The sequence below is a fragment of the Schistocerca cancellata genome, chromosome 1 (genome assembly GCF_023864275.1).
Source record: "Schistocerca cancellata isolate TAMUIC-IGC-003103 chromosome 1, iqSchCanc2.1, whole genome shotgun sequence".
In the NCBI taxonomy this organism is placed as follows: domain Eukaryota; kingdom Metazoa; phylum Arthropoda; class Insecta; order Orthoptera; family Acrididae; genus Schistocerca; species Schistocerca cancellata.
Window position 1 is genome coordinate 938411152 of NC_064626.1, and position 27810 is coordinate 938438961.

Below are 27810 nucleotides of genomic sequence, written 5' to 3' on the forward strand. Positions count from 1 at the left end.
CTACATGTTAACCAAAGTAGCTTTACACACAAACAGTTACAGGTTATCTCTCACTTGTTTTTATTTCACCTTTTTACGGTGTTCTATGTAAGACATTACGTTTTCTTAGTGTTTTAACCTATAGTTCTTGAAATTCTATTATTATTATCGTACAAATTTTATTTTTCCAGGCGCTAGCTGCAATGGTTCAGGCATTGCCTTCTTTTAAAGAGGATTATGATCAAGCCTTAAGATTAATAAAACGAATATGGGTGGCACGTTTCGATGTGTGTCCTGAAAACAGGTGAGTATTTATTTATACAAATACTGTTGGCAGTACTTGTTATGTGTGGTGGTAAATATGAAGCATTACTGGTTTCTAGAGCTTTGGCTGACAAACTTTGGGATATATCACAAATGAGATTCCCTACAGCCCTTTATGAAGAGTTATTGACAGACATAATTCATCCAGTAGAAGAAATTCAACGGGCAGCTGCAGAAGCTCTTGCCGCCCTACTAAGGGAGGAAATGGGGCTTGTAGAACCTGTTTTGGAAAAACTTCTCGCCATCTACCATGAGAAACTAGCAGTGAGTGGTATTTACTTAAAAATTACACATTTTAAAGTTTTGAAAACGGTTCTGTGTGTGACAATTATACATATTTTTAACTTTGACAATAATTTATATCTTCCAATTTGAAATCAAAAATATGCTTCAAGCACCTTAGATGCTGTTTTAGTAATGTAAATACTGTGTGCCCTGTTAACTTAAATGTTAATCTGAATGTGTGTGTTGTATTCATTAAAAGAAGGCACAGAAGGTGAACTCTGTTCTACAGAATAATTATGGCTTTATAAAGTAGCTGGCTAGCACACTAGATGCATGTATGCTCACAGGCATACTAATTGAACACACAAAAAATGAACAACCTAATCTGTAGAATTTTGAGTTTGGACTGCTGTATCTAACTGTTTATAAGACTGCATCACTTGACACCCAACATTTACTGCCTGGCGATTATTACAGTGGTTGGCTATGATGACAGCAACTATTGATCCACATTGGCAGACAATGTCGGTAAACTGGAACTGTTGCTGGACGAACTGATGAACTGCAACTGTGGAACTGGAACTGACAGTGTGTATACACTGTGTATCTATGTGTGACTGGTAGAATTATATCCATCTGTGCTCTATTTTGCAGAAAAGCAAAATAGTTCCATGTATCACCATCATATGTGGTAGCTGACATAATTGGAGGTGAATGGAACAGACTATTTCAAGGTCTCGTGGTGGAAGCATAAACAGGTTGCTGTTTTTGAATGCCTTCTAATCTGTGACTCCTCAGAAGTTTGAGGTGCCTGTTGTGAAGACTGCCTGGATGGTGGCATTCTCTGGTGTTGTTGCTGTGTATCATAAGGTGGTGTGCATAGCAACATGTCAGTACTTCAATGTGTTGCTGTTGTGATCTTCAGTCCAAAGACTGGTTTGTTGCAGCTCTCCATGCCCATCTGCCCTGTCAAGCATGTTCTCCATAACAGCAACCTACAGCCATTCTATTGTATGCGAACCTCTACATCTGCTGACAAGTAGGACCAGGACTCCAGACCACCCCTGCAGTGTCGGGGGTTAGAATAGATCTGCAGCCTTTTCTTGCCTGTTGTGAGAGGCAACTAATAGGAGCCTTTTTATTTGGTCACATTTTTCCTTGGTATTTTGACTATACTTTGAACTTCTGAAGGTTTTCACCATTTTTAATACTTTTTTCCTCACCTTTTTTGGCTTTTGAAATTCTGGTACCCATTTTAGGTTTGACCTCCACTTTCCGAATTTTACCGAAGTGTGGGCCATTTGGGGAAGGATGTCTTACTGTGGTGCATTAACTGTGCGCTGTTATTGTTGCACCTACTAATCAAATGAATCTGGATCTACCTCTGCAGCCAGTCCATCATGGTGGGATTGTCATGTACGCTCTCGGTGGTAGCCACCTGAGAATGCTCGCGCTGCTGATACCTGAGCTGTAACCTCCCCTTGTCAACCAAGTAGTAGGTATCCATCAGCTTCAGGGTACCAGCATTCAGACTGTGTGGTGGCCTTTGCCTTGGGAAGATGGCACCCATAGGGAGAACTTCCAATTGGAGGGACATCGCTGCGGATGATCCGTAATGAAAGTGATCCACTTTAATGGTGGCCTTCCCAACATGGCCGTCTCAACAGTCAGAAACAGTGATTTTTAATAGAGAGGTTTACAATCCTGTGGCAGTTCCGTGTTTGTCCATGCCTCAAGAAGAAAGCCAGATAAGAAGAAATGGACAGTTTGCCAAGTTCTTTGTTTGTTCCCAAACTGACAGCAGATCTTTCACTACAATAAATCCACTGTTTTTCACTAAATATATTGAAGATTGGTTTGGGAAGGTTGCAGCAATGGAAGAGCTGAGAAATGGATCTCTACTGATCCAAACATTGCACACCAACCAATCGCGGATGCCTGAGTCCTGTGTAAAGCTAAGAGATCTACTTATCACCATTTCTCCTCATAACAAGCTCAGTAGAATTCGGTGCATTATCATCCATTGGGACCTAATGCTACGAAGTGATGAAGAGCTGCGTACTCTTCTGGTGTGGCATGAAGTCCATTTTGTTTGATGCATCCATAAGGGACCCAAAGATAATAGAGTAGACACTGGAGCTTTTATCCTGGCCTTTGACAGCAACATTGTACCTGGAAAGGTTAAGGCCATGGTTTATAGGTGTGATTGTCAGGTCTTATATTCCTCCTCTGATGAGATGTTTTAGTTGCCAAAGGTTTGGACACTTGTCCTGCCGCTGTTTTAATGATGCTGTCTGTCAGACATGGACAGGCATCCCATGACGGCAGCCCTTGTGATCAACACCCTCAATGTGTCTCATATCCGGAACTGCACTCTTCTCATTTAAGAGAGAGAGGAAGCTCAAGAGTATAAAATGCGTTACTGCCTGTCTTATCAAAATGCAAAGAAAAGGTTTGAAAGACTTCATCTGTCTGATATGGTCTCAAGTTTTGCGACTGTTGTGTCACAGTCCATACCTCACACGATGACAAGGTCTCGCATGACATCTCCTGGCCTTTGTTGTATTCCAGTGCCTGCCCCACAGTTGGGGGAGGGACTGTCAGCTGCCACACCCCCTACCCATGTAGCACCGACGGTTCCGACACTATTGGAGCAATCAGAGATGCCTACTCATCCTCCGGCATCGTCAGGGATGAGGACACCTGTCAAGGTGCCATGTCTCAAGACAAGGACCAGGAGCCACTGGCTGCAGACAAAAAATAAAATGCAGCCAGTCACGCAACGGATGTCGACAAAGTGTTACAAGATACCAGTTTCTCTGACAAATGGGTGTGTAAACTATAAGAACGTATGGTGAACCACAATCTTTGTTGGTGCCTTGAAACCGGAGGGCATATATCATGATTTCAAAGAGGCTTTTGGGCTTTCCAGTCCACCACAGATCATCTGGAATGTGCTGTGTGCAATGCTTTTGCGCATCGCTAATATCTGGTTCCTGTGGTCTTTGACCTACAGAAGGCATTTGATAGCACCTGGCAACATCACATACTATCTGCACTGCATGAGTGGGGTTTCTGCGGCAGTTTATCCATTTTGGCCCACAATTTCCTATCTCTCAGACTTTTTTGGGTCCCGATAGGTATGACTTTCACCAACTACTATATACAGGAATCTGGAATCCCCCAGTGATCAGTTCTGAGCATAACACTGTTCTCTATTGCCACCAATGGTATTGTAAATGCAGTGGGCTACGGTCTATGCGTCACTGTAAGGGGATGATCTTTGCTTGTACTATGCCTCTGCATCAGTTTGCACCACTAAGTGCCAACTTCAGGGAGTACCTCGAGAGTACATGATAGGGCAGTCTGAATCATGGCTGTCAATTTTCTCCTGCAAAATCACGAGTTGTGCATTTTTTGACAATTCTAGATTGTGCACCTACATCCAGAAATTTATTTTGGTGACCAGTTACTTGGAGTCTTTGAAACTTTTCAATTCTTTGGTATTTTACTTGACAACAAACTAACTTGAATGCCCCATTGCTGCCAGCTCGAGGCAACGTGCTTGAAGAAGCTAAAACTCTCGATATTCTTAGTAACTCCTTGTGGGACTTGGACCACATGGCTCTTCTGAAATTTTACAAAGTGCTGATTTTATCCTGCTTAGACTATGGATGTGTTGTCTATGGGTCAGCAGCACCGTCTGCACTGAGCTTGCTGGATCCTGTTCATCACACTGGCATGCAGTTGGCAATGGGGGCCTTCTGTACAAACCCTATCGACAGTCTCCTGGTGGAAGCTGGTGTCCCACCACTACGGGTTAGACGACAGTGGCTTCTGGCTAATTACACAGTGACAATCTGTCAGATGCCTGCTCTCCCATGTCACTCAACTCTGTTCCGTAACCAACAGTTCAGACTGTTTGCACATTGCCCAAAACTGTTTTTCCTGTGGCACCATCTTCAGAAACCAATCTCTCCACCTGACAAGAAGCAGCTCCCTTCTCCGGTGTCTATCAGCGACAGGGCTCCCTCTTGGTGAACCACCTTCCTTGAAATTCACAGACGAGACACATGATACCAACCCGTGGCTGAAGGAACTACAGACTCTGGGTCTTAGAGCTGCCTGATCTTCTTCTCTTCCTACATGCACTGCAGATAATCCTCACAAGAATATCGACTGCCAGAAGTTGTGAAAGTGAAGAAGAAGAAGAAGAAGAAGAAGAAGAAATTCTTATTGAAGGCAACTGCGGTGACCCCTGAGGCACCAGATTACCCCATGCAGTCACTCCAAACTGGTGTTAGATAATGGTGATCCACCCCACCAGTGACAGACAGTGATCCTGGGGCATGACTTTTAATCCTGACACCTACACACCTAACCAGGGCACCCTCAGCATGATGATCTTATGGAACCACAATGGATGTTACTCCCCTGCTGTAACGCATTGTCCTCTGCTATAATGCAAGATGCCACCCATACCCGCAAATGCTTCCAGCAATTTACCGGTGACTTGGCGAAACAGGCTTGTTAGAGGGATATCATGGTGATGCTGGAAGACCTCAAAGATGATGAAATGCTGGATTAGAGACAGTTCTCGAGCGCTTTGAGGAAGCACCTACAATAATTACTCGAGCGGTTGGACGTGGCATGAGGGTCACTCATCGACTTATTAGGGCAAATTACCTACACTTTTTGCAAGAAACTCTACCCGGCCTGCTGGAAGACGTTCACCTGGACATACGGCTACGCATGTAGTTGCAACAGGATGGGGCATCCGCACATAACAGTCCTGCTGTGCACGGATATTTAAGTGAACTCTTCAACGGATGGGTGATTGACAGAGGTGCTCATAGGATCACCAGACCTCACACCACCGGACTTTTTCCTGTGGGGTTTCTTCAAGGTTCTAGTTCACCCACCCAGATGCAAACCACCTAGAAATGAAGAGGAATTAATGGATCGCATTTAACATGCCGCATATTACATCAGGGCAATGTCAGGAATTCTAGAAACAGTTTGGCAGAACACCATTCGACATTACCAAGCTTGTGTCGTGTCAGAGGGTCGCCAGTTCCAGCACCTGCTTTAAGTAAACGATGTCCTTGTTCCTGGTACTTCTTATCATGAAACTACAATGGATGTGTCAGGACCCCGGCAGATTCGCCCCCAGACTGGAAGGCTGGCACGCTATCGCCGAGCGTGCAGGCCATCTTGCATACATTGCAATCTCCAGCAGGCAAAGCATTTGCAGTCATGTGTTGTCCAGAGCATCCAGCAACAGAGCAATCCTGTAGCCAATGGGAGCACATGGCGCCAAGTTTCTGTAGTGTAAAAATTGCGCGTTGTCAACCTACTTAACATTAGTAATTTTGGTTCCTACTGGCATCAGCTATCCAGGGTTAAAATTTTGTGACACAATTTTTCTCCACCCTATATAGTGACCTTGTGCCCCTTGATATACATTTGGAGGCTGTGGCTGTTCAGGTAAGAGCAAATCAGGATTTTACCATCTGTAATGTTTCTCTCCCTCCCAATGATGTCGTATCCTAGGCTGTACTGTCTGCGTTACTCGGTCAGCTCCCATCTCCTTTCCTAGTCTTGGGCAACTTCAACTCCCGTAACCCTGTGTGGGGTGGAACAATGATCAATGGCCATAGTAAAGATATTGAAACTTTATTGGCACAGCTTGACCTTTGCCTCTTGAACTTTGGTGCTCCCACATACTTCAGTGTGGCACTTGAAACTTTTTCCCCCACTGATCTTTCCTTTTTCAGCCCTGGTCTTCTACCATCTATCCACTGGGGAGTACACGATGACCTGTGTGGTAGTCACCTCTTCCCGATCTCCCTGCCCCTCCCTCAGCATTGCTCCCCTGGATGCCTGCCCAGATGGGTTCTCCATAATGCTGACTGTGATGGGTTCACCTCTGCTGTCGTCCGTAGCTTGCCATCGCAAGGCAGTATCAGTGCAGCTGTTCAGCATACAACGGCAGCCATTCTTTTGGCAGACCACCAAGCCATCCCTTCTTCCCCAAGGTCACCCCATCAGAAGACAGTACCCAGAGATTGCTACAGCCATTAGAGATCGTAAGTGGGCTTTCAAGCGCCGTAAATATCACCCTTCACTGGAGCTCCTCATTGCCTTTAAATGGCTCTGTGCCTGCATCTGCTACCTCATAAAATGATGAACACAAGACTCCTGGGAACAGTAAGCCTCCACCATAGGATCCCACACTGTCACATGTATGGGAAAAGATCAGATGCCTGTATGGTCTTCCAGTCACCTGCAGGAGTAACAAGTATTTCCTTAGATGGCGCCGTTTATACTGATCCAGACAGTGTTACTGAACATTTTGCAGACCATTATTCTCACACATTGGCATTTGAGAAATGCCACCTAGCCTTCCAGCTCTTAAAACTGTGAGCGGAGTGAATGTGCTTATCTTTTACTACATGCCACCTGGAGCCATATGGTGCTCCATTCAGTGAATGGGAACTTTTCAGTGCCCTAGCTCATTGCCCTGATATATCCCCAGGGCCAAACCACATCCACAACCAAATGCTGGAACATCTCATTGGATTGTCAGCATCATATCCTTGCCCTCTTTACTTGGCTCTGGAATGAGGACGAGTTCCAATCTCAGTAGCAAGAAAGCGTGATTGCTCCGGCACTGAAACCAGTGAAGAACCCCCTAGAGATGGAGAGTTATCGCCCTATCAGACTTATCGACACACTCATTAAGTTGCTCAAAAGCATTTTGAGCAAACATTTGTGTTGGCTCCTTGAGTCTCTGTGTCTTTTGTGTGCATCTCAGAGCAGTTTTCACAAAAGCCACTCCACTGCTGATAATTGGTTCATGTCGAGCCCACCATTTTGATGCCCATTGCACATTGTTAGCACCTCATCGTCGCTGTCTTTTTCGACCTACAGAAGGCTTATGACATGACACAACATGACGTTGTCACTTCCTTACTGCAGTACATGAGTGGCCTCTCGGGAGCCCACTTCTCATTTTTGTCAAGAACTTCTTGTCACACCGTACGATCCAGGTTCAAGTGCATGCTTCATTCAGTACCCCCTTATCCAAGAGCACAGGATACAGCAGGGCCCTGTACTGAGTGTCCCCCTCTTTCTGGTGGCCATCAATGGTCTAGCAGCAGCTGTGGTGTCCTCGGTATCACCCTATTTATATGCCAATAATTTTTGCTTTTATTATTGCTCCCCTGGCATGGATGTTGCTGCATGTCACCTACAGGGTGCCATATGAAAGATGCAGTCATGGGCTCTCACCCATGGCTTTTGGTTTTCAGCTGCCAAGACTCATGTCATGTGTTTCTGTCACTGTCATATTGCCCACCCATACTCAGAGCTTTACATATATGATCAGTTACTTCTTGTAGTTGAGGCAAACCGCTTTTTGGGACTGGTCTTTGATCCCCGGCTGACAGGGCTTCTCCACTTCGCCAACTTAAGCAAAAGTGCTAGCGACACCTTAATACAGTTCACTGCCTCAGTAATGCTAGGTGGTGTGCAGATCACTCTACCTTTTGCGGCTCTACAAAGCCCTGATTCTGTCCCGTCTTGATTATGAGAGTCTTGCATATGGTTCAGCATCACACTAAGCATTGCAGATTCTGGACCCCATTCATCATTGTGGGGTCCGATTTGAAACAGAAGCCTTCCAAACTACCCTCCATTACCTATCAGGCACCAACAACTGCTGCTGAATTATGCTATATGCATTCCTATCGACCCTAAGTATCCCAATTATTGTGTCCTTTTCCCTGGAAGGGAGCTCCACCTCCCACAATGACAACCCAGAACTGGGTTTACAATTGCTGCATGCCCCCAGTGTCTTTGTTAACAACTGCAACTTCCTCCACTGTCACCTCTTAACTGAGGACAATTAAGGAGACCACGACTACGTGGCAGTTTTCCCTACATGCTTCTCGCAAGGAATGCATCATCCTCTGTTAACTCTACATGGGCCACACTCAGCTGACCCATGGCCGGATTCTTCAGCGTGAGGATCCCCCTCACTGTTGATGCGGAGCCCACGTGATGGTAGCCCAGTTACTCATCGACTGCCATAATTTGGCTACTTTGCGGTGACATCTTAATCTTCCTCCTGACACGCTACCTCTGGTGCTAACATGATGGCAATGCGACTGACCTGGCATTATATTTTGCCCATGGTGGTGGTTCCTTTTCATCCCTGTAAGGTAGGGTGTTTTGGACTCACCAACTGCTGAAGGTGTTGGTGAGGCACACCTCTTTTGCTCTCATCCCCTCCCCTCCCCTCCTCCCCCCCCCCAGGCACCTTGGCGGCCCTTGCTGGATGGCCCAGCCTGACCTCTATCCCTCGCATCTTTTTATTCTTTTTCATTTCTTGGTTTTAATGCATTGTCTTGACTGATCTTTTAATGACTTGTCTGTGCTGTCTTTTTGTTTTAAGTCGCATTTGGGCATTCCAGGATTTGCCTTTTGCCTCCTAATTTGCCACTTAATGGATGAAGGGACAGATGACCTTGCTGTTTAATCCCTTTCACTCCCAACCAACCAACCAACTGGAGACTGGATTGGTGGTTTACTGTCTGACAACGATGATGAACAATGTAGCTTGACACTTGTTTCAGTATAACTTTCACATATTAAGCACATCATCATTGTACTAATCATGTACATTGTCCGCACAGTCAAGCGTATCCAACATCACACATTCCGTTGACTCACCTTGCAGAGATCCTAATATTTCATCTGCCACTTCTTCCCCACTCTGCAAAATTCCATGGGTTCCTTTCTGATAAAATGGTAACTTTGGCGACTGTCGTTTTATGCAGTGTTTACTTTGTTTGTCATTGCCATTGCTCTGCTTTGTATCAAGACCACTAGTACTTAAGCACTATTGTGAGTTAATCTTTGACTAAACAGTTCATCTGTGCTCCATAACTTTGTGCTGTGCTCACCATTGGATACCTCCAGTTCCATCCCCTGTAGCCATTAGCAGCCTATATCGTGGTTGTGTGGTAGACAGGATGTGGGGCTTGGAATGCCATAATTTTTTTTAAAATTCTTTCATAGATTACGAATTATGTAATAACTACAGCAAAAAGTATAATTATCTGTAAAAGTAGTGCAGGTGTGTTCTTGAGCAGTTTCACACATAATTGGCTTTTCTATAAAGTTGAAGCACTCGATGAACATGCATTCAGCCAGGTGACCAATGAAATGTTCTGTGCACAGAAGTAAAATTTGTTCTTGTCAGATATATGCAGTTACTGCATTTTAAGCTGTGCTCTTAGGATCCTGCCTAACCACACCCCCGGAAGGAAACAGAAAGAAAATTTTGACGACCCATATTGTGTGTGAAAGCTTAGGTTTTCTTGTAATTATATTGTGTTTATATTAATTTAAACCATTAATTTTTCATATGTGTGTGTTGGCACTATTTAACAGTGGTGTTGCTATTAGCTGACTACATCCCATGTCCTCTGAATACCTGCTGTCATTGGCTGCCAAGATCTCATGACGTGAGCTATGATTGGCTGACATAAGTGCATCACCAACACAATCTTGATATCAGTGCTGATTTCAGTGCTTTGGAAGCTGCTGTGCTGTATTTGGAGGAATTTGTATTTATACTTTCATTATAGGAAAATATGCTGTGTACCTGTTGCTGAGCATCAAAGATCTTTGCAAAACACGTTGTTTTTTGCTGGTTTTCATTTCCTAAAATGCAGATAAGTTCTATGCTGGTGTATAAAACCTTCACCATTCAGAGGATTGATAGGTTTTACAGGTCTGATGGAAAGTATATTGTCACTTAACACATATTAAAAAACTTTAGCTTGGGGTATAGTGTATTTCATCCAGGAAGAAGTGTGCATTTAACAGGGAAATCGGGAATTTTTTCCCCTTTGCCTGCATAAACACCTTGTAATAATGATATTCATTTTGAATTTTTCTGTATATTGAAATACCCAACCCCCAGGAAAAGCAGTCTACATGCTGCTGTAGGCCATTGGAACTACATATTTTGTGTCATGATGTGGCAGTATATCCTGAACAATTTTAATTTAACCACAGAGCCACATACTCTTCAATCAGTTACTCATAACTTGCCTGACAGTGGCTTTTTTGCCATGCACTGTCAGTCATTGCTTCTGACTGTAGATGTTGAGGCTTTAGCTTGATCCTCATAGGCATTGTCAGACCTAATCCTAGCTCTGCTCTCCTTTCTGAAAATTATAAAAACAATGATAACTGCTGCCATTTCAGGGGATGTGTGATACACAGTTTTCTATGCAGTTTAATTACACTGCAGTTAGAGAAGTGAACATTGTAATCATAAACATGTATCAGTTTGCTACAATTCTAGACCACTGAAACTGTTTAAGTAAAAGTTGCCTACTTTGTTTTACATGTGAGACAAGGTTAGATACCCACTCTTTCACCATTGGCAGGAACCCTGAGTAGTTACAGACATAACCACTTAATGTTGCATTTAATGCTGTTACTACAAATGGAATGGCTTTTACCTCAAGAACAGGTATTTGCATTGATTCTAATCCCACTTCTCCTAACTGCAATCCTTCATTTGGTGTTGCTTCCATTGTGTCACGTACATCCAAGTGTTCAGAAAAGCTTTTGACTTATGTCAATGCAAGAAACACTCTGATGTTTGAATTACCTGTGAATCTTTTAGTGTGGTACCAAATGAAGCCTTAAAAATGTATTGTCTATTAGTTTTTGTATTGGACCCTAAGACAAAAGCCAACAGCAATACAGGCACAAGGGTTACGAAAGCTTAACAATTTTGTAAAGTAGTAAAGAATTTGCCACGCAGTATTGCTGTTAGTAGTCTGTCACTGAGGTGATTGTTTTCTGTAAAGTTTGTTCCCATTCTTTTTATCTTATGCTGCTTCTCCTTTACGATTAATGCCAATATATTACTGCAAGAAATGATCTGCCACAGCATATTCGTGTCTTGTTAAATTAAGCTTTTTGCTGCTGTGGACATGTATGCTGTTCCCCAGGTGTTGTGAATGTGTATATGCGTCACTTGGATTTTCCTACACTGCTATGGACAAATGAATGTGTCCCCAGTTGCCTACCTCTTACTGCTGCAGATGAATTACTTCCCTATCTTGGTGAATAAAAAAAATTCAGCTATTTATCATACAACATATGTGGTGTGCTATTATTTCCAGAAAACCTCATTTTGATGTCTTGAATCATTTATGAGATATGACGATTACTATGACCACTTGATTCATAATACGCAAGTACATGAATGGACGCGTCACGCACCACTAATCTTTAGATATAAAACCCAGTAACTCAACAAAAAAATTATATATCATTCTGCTCTCAGTTTTAACTAAAATTTTGATATCTTATGTACATTTCATTCACTGCATGTATAAATTAACCATACGCAAAGTTCATGCGGTGCATTTTTATCTCTATAAAATCTTTAAAATTTCATGTAATGTTTTACTTATTTGACACAGCACGGTAGCTATGTCGAAAAACAAAAAGAAATTCAGTTCTTTATAGAGTGCAGATATCAGACTGTAAGATGTGCAAAAATAAAGTTTTTTCACCTAATAGTTTTCGAAAAATCAGGTGATAAGTATATCAGTCAGAATGCCATCTCTCAGCAGTCACCAACATTTGGTGAGCAGTGCAGCCATAACAAAAGCAGCCTTGGCATGGAATGGAAAAAACGCATGTATAGCAGTGAAAGGGTTAAAGTGGTTTTTTTTTAATTACTGTACTTTTTAGTTTACTTTCAGATACCTGCATTTCCCTTGAAACTGTGATTGTATTGCTAAGGCCGGCCGCGGTGGCCGAGTGGTTCTAAGCGCTTCAGTCCGGAACCGCGCGACTGCTACGGTCGCAGGTTCGAATCTTGCCTCAGGCATGGATGTGTGTGATGTCCTTAGGTTAGTTAGGTTTAAGTAGTTCTAAGTTATAGGGGACTGATGACCTCAGATGTTAAGTCCCATAGTGCTCAGAGCCATTTGAACCATTTTTTTGTATTGCTAATGGGTCTTACGTTGAAATTAAGCAGCATAAGATTCTGTTTCCCCATGCCTGTGAATGCACCTATTTCTAGGCTAAGCTAGTCACATATTTCATGTTTCATATTACTGAATGTAACACTCAGAAATTATTCTTTTTTCAAGATTCTCCCTCCAAAATTGGATAGTTTTGGTCGAGTCATTGAGCAGCCTGTTGACACTTGGGAACCAAGAAGTGGAGTGGCTTTAGCCCTGGCACAAATTGCTCCTCTTTTGAAACCTACATCAGTTTCGAGTCTTATTACATTCTTTGTGTCAACGGGTTTGGGTGACAGAAGCCCAGAAGTGCGCAAGAATATGCTTGCTGCAGCTTTGGCAGCAGTGGACTTGCATGGAAAAGTGAGTCGGTGCTATTGAACAAATACAAATAAATATAAGCAATTCTTTATTGAGTATCTAGTGCTAAGTTATTTTTCTAGAGTTCTCAATTTCAATTAGTCTGCAATAGATAAAACTTATTTTCACTGAAATATCAATATTATTACATATGGTGCAACTCAAGAAGATAAAATAGGTTAAACATCAATACTGGTAACTAAATTTGTAATAATAGCTGAACTCTATATTTTCAGGAAACTGTAAACAGTCTTCTGCCAGTTTTTGAAGACTTTTTGGATAAGGCTCCAGATTCTGGCAGTTTTGATGCTGTACGCCAGTCAGTTGTGATTTTGATGGGTTCCTTAGCACGGCATTTGGAGAAGGATGATAGGAAAGTTAAACCTATTGTTGGGAAACTTATTGATGCTTTGTCCACCCCATCACAACAGGTCAGTTCTCATGTTAGTTTTATGTCAGAATGGTATTTGATATTTTTAAGTATGAATATGAGTGATCTTCATTCTCTTTCGCTGTAGGTACAAGAAGCAGTTGCCAATTGTCTCCCCCCGTTAGTCCCTGCTGTAAAAGATGATGCGCCATTATTGGTTCAAAAATTACTCCATCAGCTTTTAGAATCAGAAAATTATGGTGAAAGGAAAGGTGCAGCATACGGCTTGGCTGGCCTAGTGAAGGGAATGGGTATCCTTGCACTGAAGCAGCTGGATATTATGAACACTCTTACAACAGCAATTCAAAATAAAAAGAATTTCCGCCACAGAGAAGGTAAGTGATATTGTTCATCAAATTTTAATAGTCTTTAAAATGAATAGTCAGATGTTTCGTATCTAATGAATGAGTAAACTGTTTTCAGTATTCATAAGTATTACAAAATCTACATTTTGTTTTTAATGTATTTTTGTCTTGGCAATATATTTGTTAATGGCATTCAAATGAAATTTGATACTAGAAATGACACCTTGTTTGTAGTCAGGTCCTGTGTGTTGTATGTTATATCCCACTGTTCTAGTGTTTGTTGTTTGGAGAAAAAGAGCAGTATTCATTTGTAAAGATGTAGCATCAGATAAGTATCGAGGGAGTCTGCAAAAAGTCTTTTTATACTTTGGTAGGTAGAGCACAGCACTTAAAGGCAGAGATCCTGGATTGAATCTTGAACTGAGATAAGATGTTAACATATCATTGCTAGTACTCACCTAACTTAACAGATTATTCATAAGTAAGATGACTCATTGTGTTGAAAAATTCCAGTTGATTTGTACTTCCCGTCTCCGTTCATGATGCATGATGACAGTGAATTTTCTACATATAGGAACAGAGACATTAGGAAATATGAGAGTGTATATAAATGGCCAGTAAGTAGTCATCCATATGTTTTGCCTGATCGTTACAATTTACTTTAACAGCTTTGTGTGGCATAGAAATCATTTTCCATATTTGTGCCTTTTTACTGCTTGGTAAAGAAAAACCTGGTACAAAGCTAATGTTGGACCATAGGAAGACTGTTCAATAAATATGATCTCTTCCATAAAAACACGGGAGAACTGCCGGATATCAGTAACTTCCTGCCACGATATTTCGGCGCAGAGTCTTCTGGCCATCTTCAGGTGAATGCCGACAGTCTTCAAGCGGAACTGGAACACCTGCAAAAAGTATTTTTGAAGAATGGCTTTTCACCTAGGCAAGTGAACAGAGTGATGAAGACCTACAAACGACGGAACAAGGAAGAGGAAGAGGCCTTCAGTTCGACTGTTTATCTACCATTTATTGGGAATATTTCTTCACAGATAGGCAGAATATTGAGAAAGTATCAAGTGAGAGTCATCTTTCGCCCTCCTTCCAAAATTTCATCACTGGTGGGATTCGTTAAAGACGACCTGGGCCTGTGTAAACCAAGTGTTTACAAAATTCCGTGTGAATGCGGCAAATCATATATAGGGCAAACAACACGAACTGTGCAGGAACGCATTGTGGAACACCAACGGCATACTCGCCTTCTCCAACCCACCAAGTCCGCAATCGCCGAACATTGTATTTCCACAGACCATTCCATGAATTACGACGACACAAAAATTTTGGCCCGTACATCAAACTTTTGGAGCTCGATTATTAATGAATCTGTGGAAATAAGATTGTCTGACAACGAGACTCTCATCAATCGAGATAGCGGTTATCAGCTGAACTCTGCTTGGAATCCTGTTATAGACAAACTTCGTAGTCGACGTAGTTATCTGCATAAAGATGGGAATCGACCTGACACTGATACGCCAGGCTTTCGCAGTGGAGGGCGCGAGGCGCAGTGCACGGAGCCGTTATGAACGCGCACGCTGAGCAGCGCATGCGCAATGTCACCTCAGAAGGCTTTAAATAGCGGAGCTCAGCGCGTACTCACCAGTACTACTACAGTGGCATTCACCTGAAGATGGCCAGAATACTCTGCACCAAAATATCGTGGCAGGAAGTTACTGATATCCGGCAGTTCTCCCGTGTTTTTATGGAACAATCAGTACGCCGGGAAAGCTTTAAACATCACAATATGATCTCTATCGACTCCAAGAATTGTAGAAATGCTCTGTCATGCTGTAGTGAGGTGATCAACATTCCCGTTGTAATCAACTTTATAGCAATGTAACAGAAACCGTGATCATAATTTTCTGTACTCAAAGTATTCACAGTCCTTTGATCCTCCCATGGAACTAAAAACTACCACCATGTATTTTTGGTTCTTTTATTGATTATTTTTCATTAAAATATCTCACTCTGTTGATTCACACTTATTCTTTGGATCAAAGTGATAATTCCATGTTCCAATGTTATAAATGATTTAGAATTGTCTCAGTTGAAAGCTGAAACACTCTTATTTGCTTCACTCATCACAAAAATGTTCCTGTTTGTCTTTCACATAGTAAAGCACCAAACCTGATAAAACTTTACTGATGCATGTTTCCTCATTCTGTATGTTAAACATCAAAACTCACAACAAATTTTAATTTCACTATAGAACAACAATAGTAATCCCTTATAATAATAGTAATAAGCCAATAATGTTGGCATTTGCACGGCTGAATCACAAAGAATGCTGTTGAGGACCTTCTTCTTCTTCTTCTTCTTCTTCTTCTTCTTGTAAAAAAGAAACGTTACAGTAGGCAACAGTACTCTCAGAACTTCATCGGTAACTCTCGTACTGCCTCCCAAATGTATTTTTTATATGACTGGGAGGAACATTGCATTAACTTACAATAATTTTAAAAGAAATAACATTACTCTGTTGTTGCTTAAAATAACCAAAGTAACCAGCAAAGTGAGAAGTGGTTAGTATCTTGACTTTCTCATTTGCTTACTTCACTGGACAAGTGCCTTGTGAAACTGAATTTAGTAACATAGCAGGTGGTGCAGCACTTAGCATACTGGACTTACGAAGAGGAGGTGTGGGATTCAAATCCCTGACTGATTATCCTGATTTAGGTTTTCTATGATTTCACTACAATTGGTTAAGATGAATGCTGTGGAGATACCTTCAAAAAAGGCCCTGCCAATAAGGCTTTCTTGGATAGGGGAAGGATAAGGAAGGGCACAGCTGACTTGTTTCCTTACCCTTCCCCTATACAAGGAAGCCTAAATCTCCTTTCTTTCTTGATTTTTTAAAATTTATTAGACATTTTCCAGAATTGATAGAAACTTACTTTATATGTCCGTGATTTCATAGTAGTGTGACATTAACTCAGTTTAAAGGTATGCGGGGGAGGATAACCAAAGAATAAGGTAATTTAGTGAATAAAGAATCTTTTAGTGTAACAACACAGAATCTTTTAGTGTAACAACACAGAAAATTATATGAATGTAAAAGTACGAATTACGAGATATCTGTCAGAATATCCATATTTTCTGTTCTCTTGCCATATGGGTATATTTCTGTTTGCTTGCTTACTAATACTATCAGTAGTTGTTACCACTTTCAATGGAAATTTGCTTTAAAATGACAGGGGGAGAAATGTATTTACACCTTTTTTTACCAGAGGACCATTGTAAATTTTTGAAAGTAGAGACTCTTACATGAAAAAACTCTTTGAAGAGTAGTTTTTTTAAGGAATGTAGAGATTAAATCTATGTGTTACTTTCAGGTGCTCTGTTTGCTTTTGAAATGCTGTGCCAGATGCTTGGGCGCTTATTTGAGCCGTACATTGTTCATGTCTTGCCCCATCTTTTGCTGTGTTTTGGCGATGGGAGTCAATATGTACGTGATGCGACTGATGACACAGCTAGAGTTGTAATGAGTAAACTGTCAGCTCATGGTGTGAAATTAGTGCTTCCATCTCTCCTAGCAGCATTGGAGGAAGATTCTTGGAGAACAAAGACAGGTGTGTTGCTGATCTTTTTCATGATTTACTGCTGGATACAGTTTATCTTTTGAAATTTTTTAAATACATTATACATCAAACATTATAACCAATGAAAATTTATGAACATATTTTTAGAGATGTAGTATATTGTAAATAATAAATAATGAACAATCCATGAGATACTATTCTGTTTTCCATGTATCAGACTGTTTCCCTCAGTTCTGCAGTGTGAGTGATGAAATCCAGTAAAGATATGTCATGTAGGAATATCTTGGAGTATAATTCCTTTTAGTTTCCTTGCTGAGGGTTTTATGTATATTTATTTGTTATACCTTTCATGGAGTTTATTATTTTCTGAAAAGTAATTGATATTCAAAAATAATTATATAATGTTTCTGTCATTACAAGTCATTTATATACGTAAAAAAAAGTGAACAGTTGTGAAATCACAAAATTATGAAGTGCAGGGGTATTTCTGAACCTTTTGCAAAACAAGAGTATTGTCATATATAGCTTCAGTTTTCCTCCTATTTCAATGAACAACCACTGGTTCGTGTAATCTGTGTTTTTGGTCCATACTAAGTGAAGTGCCAGCATTCTCAAAACTTTGGGAAAATATAATATGCTAACAACTTCTTACACATCTGACTACAAATAGTATATTGTGAAAGCACCAGTTTGAATTTCTAAACAGGTTCAGATATTAACAAGGTTACTGGTATAGTGATCTGTCAAAGGCATTTGTCTGTGAATCGCAGTTATCTTTTTTAAGTAAATTAAAATACTGTTCTGTCAAAATCGTTTGTCATATCCATCCATCAGAAAACAAAGCATGTCAGTAGGAAAGAGCTCTTATAAAATCACCAGTTGTAATTCAACTAGGAAGCAGTTAGGTGTGGCGTCCCATAAGGCCCACTATAAGACCTTTACTTTCTCTGGTGTTTTTGCACACTCCCTGCATGCCTTGTTCATCAAAAAATGCCATTTGCATTGCTATTGTCACAGTGTGCTGCTTACAGTGGCAGTTCAGAATGTGTGAAACAATTGATTATCCCACAGCAAAGTGCATAAGTAGGTGAGAGCTTTCAAGTACGGATGGGAAAATAAGCATGATGAACTGTGATCAGGCTGACCATCAGTGCTTTCAGAAGATTTATTCAAAGTCATGGATGAAAAAATTCGTGAAAACTAGTGATTCATAATTTAAACTTTAGCATTGGACTTTCAGGATGTGGGTAGAACAACTTTGCACAAACTTGTTTCTGAAAAGTTGCATTTTCGCAAACTATGCACACATTGGGTTCCCAGGCTGCTTACTGAGAAACACAAAATGGAAAGATTGGCTTGTGCTCTTGATTGTTTGGACCCATATCATGAGGAAAGTGGTAAATTTTTAGAGAATATTGTCACAGGGGATGAGATGTGGATTTCTCACGTAACCTCAGAGTCTAAACGTCAGCCAATGGAATGGTTTCATATGGCATTGCCAGTCAATCGAGGCCAAGCAGACAATCTCAACACTCAAGGTTGTGGCACTCATGTTCTGGGTAAACATGGAGCCATATTAGTCGAATTCATGCAGCGAGAGACAACAATAAACGCTGCTGCTTACTGCGCTACCGTGTGTAAACTTCTCCGTTCAATACAGAAACTGTGTGAGATGGTGCAGTGGTTAGCACACTGGACTTGCATTTGGGAGGATGATGGTTCACTCACTCATCTGGCCAACCTGATTTAGGTTTTCCTTGATTTCCCTAAATCACTTCAGGCAAATGCCGGGATTGTTCCTTTGAAAGGACACATCAGATTTCCTTCCCCATCCTCCCCTTACCTGAGCTTGTGCTTCATCTCTGATAACCTCCTTGTAACAGGATGTTTAACAGTAACCTCCTCCTCCCTTCCGCAATACAGAATAAGCGATGTTGCTTTCTAACATCTGTAGTTTTGTTACTGCATGACAATGGCAGACCCCATTCTGCTATTTGAATCCAAAATCTGATCAGTCTCTTAAATGGAGACAGATGGTGCACCCATTGTACAGTACTGACTTGGTACTGAATAGATTTCACTTGTTCTGCTACCTAAAGGAGTTTCTTGACAGTAAATGCTTCACAATAGACAACAAGTTGAAAGAAGCAATTAAAGACTGGTTATCCTCACAAATGATAGGCGTCTTTGACTCACAGGATGCAAAACCTTGTAGAGCATTATGACAAATGTTTAAAGAAATTGGTAAAACTATAAAATAGATATACTAATCAGGAATTAAATAAAAATATTTTTTTGAAATACACACATCCAAAAACGTTTTGCATCACGTCGGTTCTGAGAGTTCCGGAACCTGTAGAGAAAATTGGAATAGAGATAAACATAAACATCTTTTCCGCCCTTTTTTGCTCATGAAACCCACACACTGCATGTTGTACCACCATATAGCGAGACCTACAGAGGTGGCGGTCCAGATTGCTGTACACACCGGCACCTCTAATACCCAGTAGCACGTCCTCGTGCATTGATGCACACCTGTATTCGTTGTGGCATACTATCCCCTTCATCAATGCACTGATGGTCCAGATTGTCCCACTCCTCAATGGCGATTCGGTGTTAATCCCTCAGAGTGGTTGGTGAGTCACATCGTCCATAAACAACCCTTTCCAATCTATCCCAGGCATGTTCGATAGGGTTCATGTCTGGAGAACATAATGGCCACTCTAGTTGAGCGATGTCGTTACCCTGAGGGAAGTCATTCACAAGATGTGCACAATGGGGACGCAAATTGTCGTCCATGAAGACAACTGCCTCGCCAGTATGCTGCCGATATGGTTGCACTATCGGTCAGAGGGTGGCTTTCACATATCTTACAGCCGTCACGGTGCTTTCCATGACCACCAGTGGTGTACGTCGGCCCCACATAATGCCACCCCAAAACACCAGGGAACCTCCACCTTGCTGCACTTGGTGGACAGATGCGACACTCATTGATGAAGAGAATGTGATGCCAGTTCTGAACAGTCCATTCGGCATGTTGCTGGGCCCATCTGTACCGTGCTGCATGGTGTTGTGGTTGCAAAGATGGTGTTGTGGTTGCAAAGATAGACCTCGCCATGGACGTCGGAAGTGAAGTTGCGCATCATGCAGCCTATTGTGCACAGTTTGAATCATAACATGACGTCCTGTGGCTGCACAAAAAGCATTATTCAACATGGTGGCATTGCTGTCAGGATTCCTCCAAGCCATAATCCGTAGATAGCAGTCATACACTGCAGTAGTAGCCCTTGGGTGGCGTGAGCGAGCCACGTCATCAACAGTTCCGGTCTCTCTGTATCTTCTCCATGTCCGAACAACATTGCTTTGGTTCACTCCGAGACACCCAGACACCTCCCTTGTTGAGAGCCCTTCCTGGCACAAAGTAACAATGCAGACACTATGAACTGCGGTATTGACTAGGCATGGTTGAACTACAGACAACATGATCCGTGTACCTCCTCTCTGGTGGAGTGACTGAAACTGATTGACTGTTGAACCTGTCTGTCTAATAGGCACTGCTCATGCATGGTTGTTTACATCTTTGGGTGGGTTTAGTGACATCTCTGAACAATCAAAGGGACTGTGTCTGTGATACAGTATCCACCGTCAACACCTATCTACAGGAGTTCTGGGAACCGGGGTGATGCAAAACTTTTTTTGTTTGATGTGTATATCTGTGAACCGTTCATCGCTAACATTACCAAATACAAATTTTAGTTTGTTTACCAATGATAAAAGCATTGCACTATATAGCAAATAGAGTACTGTCTTAGATGGAGCAGTTAATGTCATTTCCATGGACATTAAAACAGAGAATAGACATGAATAAGTTTTAATTATCACATAGGAAATACCTCCATTGTAAAAGACTGCTTTTTGGATTTTCAAGAAACATTCCAACACAAACTTCACCTCAGGGTCATTGTGGAAATGTCTACCCCAGAATTGTTTCTCCATCTGAGAAAAGAATTCTTTTGACAATCTTCTTTTATCTTGTTGGGGGATTTTTTTTAGTAATATACACCTGTCAGATTTTGCCCCATACATGATAATCTGTTAGCACACACTACAGCAGTCCAAAGAAAATATTGTGTGTCATCCTGCATGTTGATGGTTGGGTCTTCACCTTTTTCAGTGGCAGTGGTGAATCCACATACCGTACAATTGCTGGGGCACCTACACAGATCTTTACTTTAAATGAGGATGTTGTCATGTGCACCCTCACACATGCACACACGCGCGCACACACACACACACACACACACACACACACACACACACACAAATGATATGTTTCTGCATCAAATAAAAATAAGGAAAGCTGTCATACTTCACTTACTTTCATTCCATAATGTCATATGGGGCCAGTTCAACCGAGGGCTCCAGCTCATAGTCTAAGATTTGGCTGAATTTTAGCACGGCAATGTTACCATGTGTGGAACACTCATACACAAAGCATAAGGTTCCCTTAGAATTAGTTCCAGCATTACAGCTTGCGAAAGAAGGTGGTGCGACCCAGAAAATGCAATGCGTACTTGGCAGTCAATCTTCAGAGCCAAGTTCAGGGCTTGATAACTCAGGAATTATTCTTCACAGTCCAGTGAAACTTTTACTACCTAGTAATATCCACTTAGGGAACACACTCAATGTATCAAAACACCAATATCATGTTTCAGAGGGAAAATTAAAAAATGTCTAAAGTGTGATAAAAAAAATTGTAACATGTTTTTTGTTGTTGTTGTTGTTATTGTTGTTGTGGTCTTCAGTCTTGAGACTGGTTTGATGCAGCTGTCCATGCTACTCTATCCTGTTCAAGCTTCTTCATCTCCCAGTACCTAATGCAACCTACATCCTTCTGAATCTGTTTAGTGTATTCATCTCTTGGTCTCCCTCTACGATTTTTACCCTCCACGCTGCCCTCCAATACTAAATTGGTGATCCCTTGATGCCTCAGAACATGTCCTACCAACCGATCCCTTCTTCTAGTCAAGTTGTGCCACAAACTTCTCTTCTCCCCAATCCTATTCAATACCTCCTCATTAGTTATATGATGTACCCATCTAATCTTCAGCATTCTTCTGTAGCACCACATTTCAAAAGCTTCTATTCTCTTCTTGTCCCAACTAGTTATCGTCCATGTTTCACTTCCATACATGGCTACGCTCCATACAAATACTTTCAGAAACGACTTCCTGACACTTAAATCTATACTCGATGTTAACAAATTTCTCTTCTTCGGAAACACTTTCCTTGCCATTGCCAGTCTACATTTTATATCCTCTCTACTTCGACCATCATCAGTTATTTTGCTCCACAAATAGCAAAACTCCTTTACTACTTTAAGTGTCTCATTTCCTTATCTAATTCCCGCAGCATCACCTGACTTAATTTGACTACATTCCATTATCCTCGTTTTGCTTTTGTTGATGTTCATCTTATACCCTCCTTTCATGACACTGTCCATTCCGTTCAACTGCTCTCCCAAGTCCTTTGCTGTCTCTGACAGAATTACAATGTCATCGGCAAACCTCAAAGTTTTTATTTCTTCCCTGTGAATTTTAAAACCTACTCCAAATTTTTCTTTTGTTTCCTTTACTGCTTGCTCAATATACAGATTGAATAACATCGGGGAGAGGCTACAACCCTATCTCACTCCCTTCCCAACCGCTGCTTCCCTTTCATGTCCCTAGACTCTTATAACTGCCATCTGGTTTCTGTACAAATTGTAAATAGCCTTTCGCTCCCTGTATTTTACCCCTGCCACCTTCAGAATTTGAAAGATAGTATTCCAGTCAACATTGTCATTTCTCTAAGTCTACAAATGCTAGAAACGTAGGTTTGCCTTTCCTTAATCTAGCTTCTAAGATAAGTCGTAGGGTCAGTATTGCCTCATGTGTTCCAGTATTTCTATGGAATCCAAACTGATCTTCCCCAAGGTCGGCTTCTACCAGTTTTTCCATTCGTCTGTAAAGAATTCGCATTAGTATTTTGCATCCGTGACTTATTAAACTGCCCGTATCTCGTGGTCGTGCGGTAGCGTTCTTGCTTCCCACGCCTGGGTTCCCGGGTTCGATTCCCAGCGGGGTCAGGGATTTTCTCTGCCTCGTGATGGCTGGGTGTTGTGCTGTCCTTAGGTTAGTTAGGTTTAAGTAGTTCTAAGTGACTGATGTTAAGTCCCATAGTGCTCAGAGCCATTTGAACCATTTGAACTTATTAAACTGATTGTTCGGTAATTTTCACATCTGTCAGCACCTGTTTTCTTTGGGATTGGAATTATTATATTCTTCTTGAAGTCTGAGGGTATCTCGCCTGTCTCGTACATCTTGCTCACCAGATGGTAGAGTTTTGTCAGGACTGGCTCTCCCAAGGCCGTCAGTAGTTCTAATGGAATGTTGTCTACTCCCGGAGCCATGTTTCGAATCAGGTCTTTCAGTGCTCTGTCAAACTCTTCACACAGTATCATGTCTCCCATTTCATCTTCATCTACATCCTCTTCCATTTCCATAATATTGTCCTCAAGTACATTGCCCCTGTATAGACCCTCTATATACTCCTTCCACCTTTCTGCTTTCCCTTCTTTGCTTAGAACTGGGTTTCCATCTGAGCTCTTGATATTCATATAAGTGGTTCTCTTTTCTCCAAATGTCTCTTTAATTTTCCTGTAGGCAGTATCTATCTTACCCCTAGTGAGATAAGCCTCTACATCCTTACATTTGTCCTCTAGCCATCCCTGCTTAGCCATTTTGCACTTCCTGTCGATCTCGTTTTTGAGACGTTTGTATTCCTTTTTGCCTGCTTCATTTACTGCATTTTTTATATTTTCTCCTTTCATCAATTAAATTCAATATTTCTTCTGTTACCCAAGAATTTCTACTAGCCCTTGTCTTTTTACCTACTAGATCCTCTGCTGCCTTCACTACTTCATCTCTCAAAGCTACCCATTCTTCTTCTACTGTATTTATTTCCCCCATTTCTGTCAATTGTTCCCTTATGCTCTCCCTGAAACTCTGTACAACCTCTGGTTTAGTCAGTTTATCCAGGTCCCATCTCCTTAAATTCCCACCTTTTTGAAGTTTCTTCAGTTTTAATCTACAGTTCATAACCAATAGATTGTGGTGAGAGTCCACATCTGCCCCTGGAAATGTCTTACAAGTTAAAACCTGGTTCCTAAATCTCTGTCTTACCGTCATATAATCTATCTGAAACCTGTCAGTATCTCCAGGCTTCTTCCATGTATACAACCTTCTTTTATGATTCTTGAACCAAGTGTTAGCTATGATTAAGTTGTGCTCCGTGCAAAATTCTATCAGGCGGCTTCCTCTTTCATTTCTTAGCCCCAATCCATATTCACCTACTACGTTTCCTTCTCTCCCTTTTCCTACTACTGAGTTCCAGTCACCCATGACTATTAAATTTTCGTCTCCTTTCACTATCTGAATAATTGCACGACACTTGTGTGCAATGAAAGCTGACAGAGAGATATATTTAAGACGTGACCACTGTTGCGGAACACAGTTTTGGGGGGGGATTATAAACTCTTCTGCCTGGTGTAATCACTAAGCAACAACATATAGGTAGATTAACACAAACTGTCATTAATGTTTAATGACAAGAACCAGTCACTGTTGACTAGAGCAAATATTTGCCCATCCTGTAACTAGACACTCTGTTCTTTGAGTGGCAATATGTACTCTCTTTCTGACACAGTAGTAGGCACTGTAACCATCATAAGAATATGTTCAAAAGGAATCCAACACGTCTCTCAAGTGTGGCCTGTGAAATGATCTTGCTTGTCCTCCTGATGCCATGAAGTCCACTAATACCTCACTTTCCGCTTCACAGTAGTCTGCGACACATCCTAAGTCCATTTGTAATCATAAATAGCAACACTACAGCAACCTGGTTGTATGTTGCCACTTTTGCTTCTGAAGACAGTGCCAGACATACTGGGAAGACACATGTTGTGAATGAACCTATAATGATAATCAGACAGTCTACTCATCTGTGCATTGTTGGAGTTCACTGGAGAAAGGTGATGATGGCCCACTGTGCCTGCAGTAGTTTTAATGTGTTCCAGTCTGCAATTTAGCAACTCTTCAGCAGATTTCACCTCATCTTTGAAACATAAAATGACTGTATGCAGGAAATATTGTTCTGTACCCAGGTAAATAATTGAAGAAGTGTTGGAACGTGGCCTTCTGTAGGGTGCTACAGACTAGCTTGTGCTGCCATGTACTTAATGGTAGCACAAATACCATTGCATACATTTGTACCATGACTTACTGCACAAAAAAAATCCATTTTGCATGATTCTGAAAATAATGGTAATGCATGCATAAGTTTTTGAGATTTTTACAAATTTTGTACTGGCTAGCTGCCCCATCACTGAAGTGTTTTGCAAATTTAAGTGAGGCAGCTTGTTTTTAACATATGCCACGAGAGTGTGGATGTGAGCATGAACTGCAGTGGCATCATGAATTAAGAAGTCACTAAAAACACACAAGTTCATGGCAGACACACCACCTGATAGATCTCTATAGTAAATCACAAATGGTTGGAGAGTTGCTTGGCAGTTGTCCCAATGATATCCTTGAATAGCATCTTGTACTATAAATGTATAATTTTCAGAAAAGCTTAGTTTATGATAATTTCATCTTGTATCAAATGCAGGTATGCAGATTGCACTGTTGCTGTAAAGCTGTGTGCAGTCAGTTTGTCTGGTGTTTTTTATTTATATATTTTATATTTTTTCGTAACACAGTTTAACAAAATCTTCCACTGTACTTCACTTTGTATCAAGAGCTGTGTGATCCATGTGTGTCCTTTGGTTATAAAAATAAGATTGTCCTCCATAAGAAGCTTGCCACACACACACACACACACACACACACACACACACACACACACACACACACCACACACACACAGAGCCCCCAGGGGGCTCGCCACTCTTTGATGGGTTCGTGCTTGGCTACCACAGGGCCCCAGCCTTTGCAGCACTTTTTTCTCTTCTGTGCTTTATGTCTATCCTCTTGCTATTCTTTTTTCCCTCCCTTGGGGAACATGTCTGGTGTATTATTGGGAATGTTCTGCATTCTGTCACTGACCTGCGAACAGTGTCAACTTTATTTTTGGCTTCCTTTTCCTTTCTTTATTTCCCTTTTCCTCTCGTCCCTCTGCTTCAGTGTTTGAGGATCCTCTTTTGTTCTTCTTCTTCCTCCCTGTGCACTCCTGAAGGCCGGTCCAAGTGCCTGACGCATAAAAGGTGACTGGGTAATGTGTAATTCCCAGCTCCGGGTCAACAGGTGGGGTTCGCACGTACCCCCTGGTACAGGCCAGGCCCAGGGAGGGTTGATTGCCTGAGCTGTAACCTTCCCGAATTGCCCATTGGTGTCTCCGTCAGGTGTTAGGGAGGTGTGACCTGAGGTGTGAGCAATCACCTAAGGAGGGTGTGCCCCCTTGTGAAGGGGGCCCTCAGTTGAAAGGAGCATGCCATTGGAGGCTCTGACAATCATGGGGGATTTCCTTGTGATGAGTCAATCATTCTCTCCATCAATGTCGATGAAACGTAAATGTAATGAGGCTACTGATTCGACGATCCTTCCCAGTGCACCGCTGTTCCGTGTGGTATCTCATACTGAAGACGGTCAGTCCTTCGCCACGGTCAGTCCGTTTATTATTCAGAAAGGTGCTGATGCCATCGCTGGCCCTGTGAAACCCTGTTCTCATTTCTAGAATGGCCCTTTGCTTTTGGAGACGGCTTCTGATTCTCAAGCACAACTACTTGCTGCCTCGCTTCTCCATGGCTACCCTGTTTGTGTTGAGGCACATAGAACTTCGAATTCTTCCTGTGGTGTAATTTACACAGGCTGCTTGACGGTCTAACCAAGGCTGAAATACCATCTTAACTCTCTGATCAGGGTGTCATTACTGTCCATCGTGTAATGAAAAAGGTCGATTCCTCCTTGGTGTCCACACGCACTGTTTTCCTCACCTTTGATAGGGTGGTGCTGCCGTCCAAGATTAAAGCAGGCTATGAAATCATCACAGTCTGGCCATAGATTCCGAATCCGATGTGCTGCTACCAGTGTCATCAGTTCAGTCACACTACAATGTCTTGTCGCCACCCAGCCACATGCGTAACCCTTGGCAGGGATGCATATGAGGGTGAATGTTCGCCTCCTCCTCTCTGCTGTATCAACTGCAATGGCGGCCGTGCTGCCTCCTCTCAGGATTATCCCATGTATCTAGATGAGTGGGCTGTTAAAGAGATTTGGGTAAAGGAAAAAGTGCCTTACCCAGTAGCTCACAAGTCACTGGCTAGTCGTCAACCCTGTGTTCTCCCGTCTGGCACCTATAGTTCAGTTCTTGTTACCCCCCGCTCCATGAAGGACATGGTCACGCAGACATGTGACCTCAAATTTGGCTCTGAGGTTGTAAAGTCGCCCAGTTTCAAGGTAGCATCACTGTCACGCTGTGCGACAAACCGTCAA

The 27810-nt window shown here is 41.8% G+C and overlaps 1 protein-coding gene across 1 annotated transcript in view; it reads left to right on the forward strand.

The window, feature by feature from the left end:
- LOC126191492 (eIF-2-alpha kinase activator GCN1) overlaps positions 1 to 27810 on the forward strand; it is a 271290-nt gene that overhangs the window by 159314 nt on the left and 84166 nt on the right. The window contains exons 18-23 of the mRNA XM_049932385.1: positions 171 to 283; positions 363 to 567; positions 12723 to 12956; positions 13190 to 13384; positions 13472 to 13718; positions 17072 to 17308. Of these exons, the coding sequence (XP_049788342.1) occupies positions 171 to 283; positions 363 to 567; positions 12723 to 12956; positions 13190 to 13384; positions 13472 to 13718; positions 17072 to 17308 (1231 nt within the window). The remainder of the gene's footprint in view (positions 1 to 170; positions 284 to 362; positions 568 to 12722; positions 12957 to 13189; positions 13385 to 13471; positions 13719 to 17071; positions 17309 to 27810) is intronic.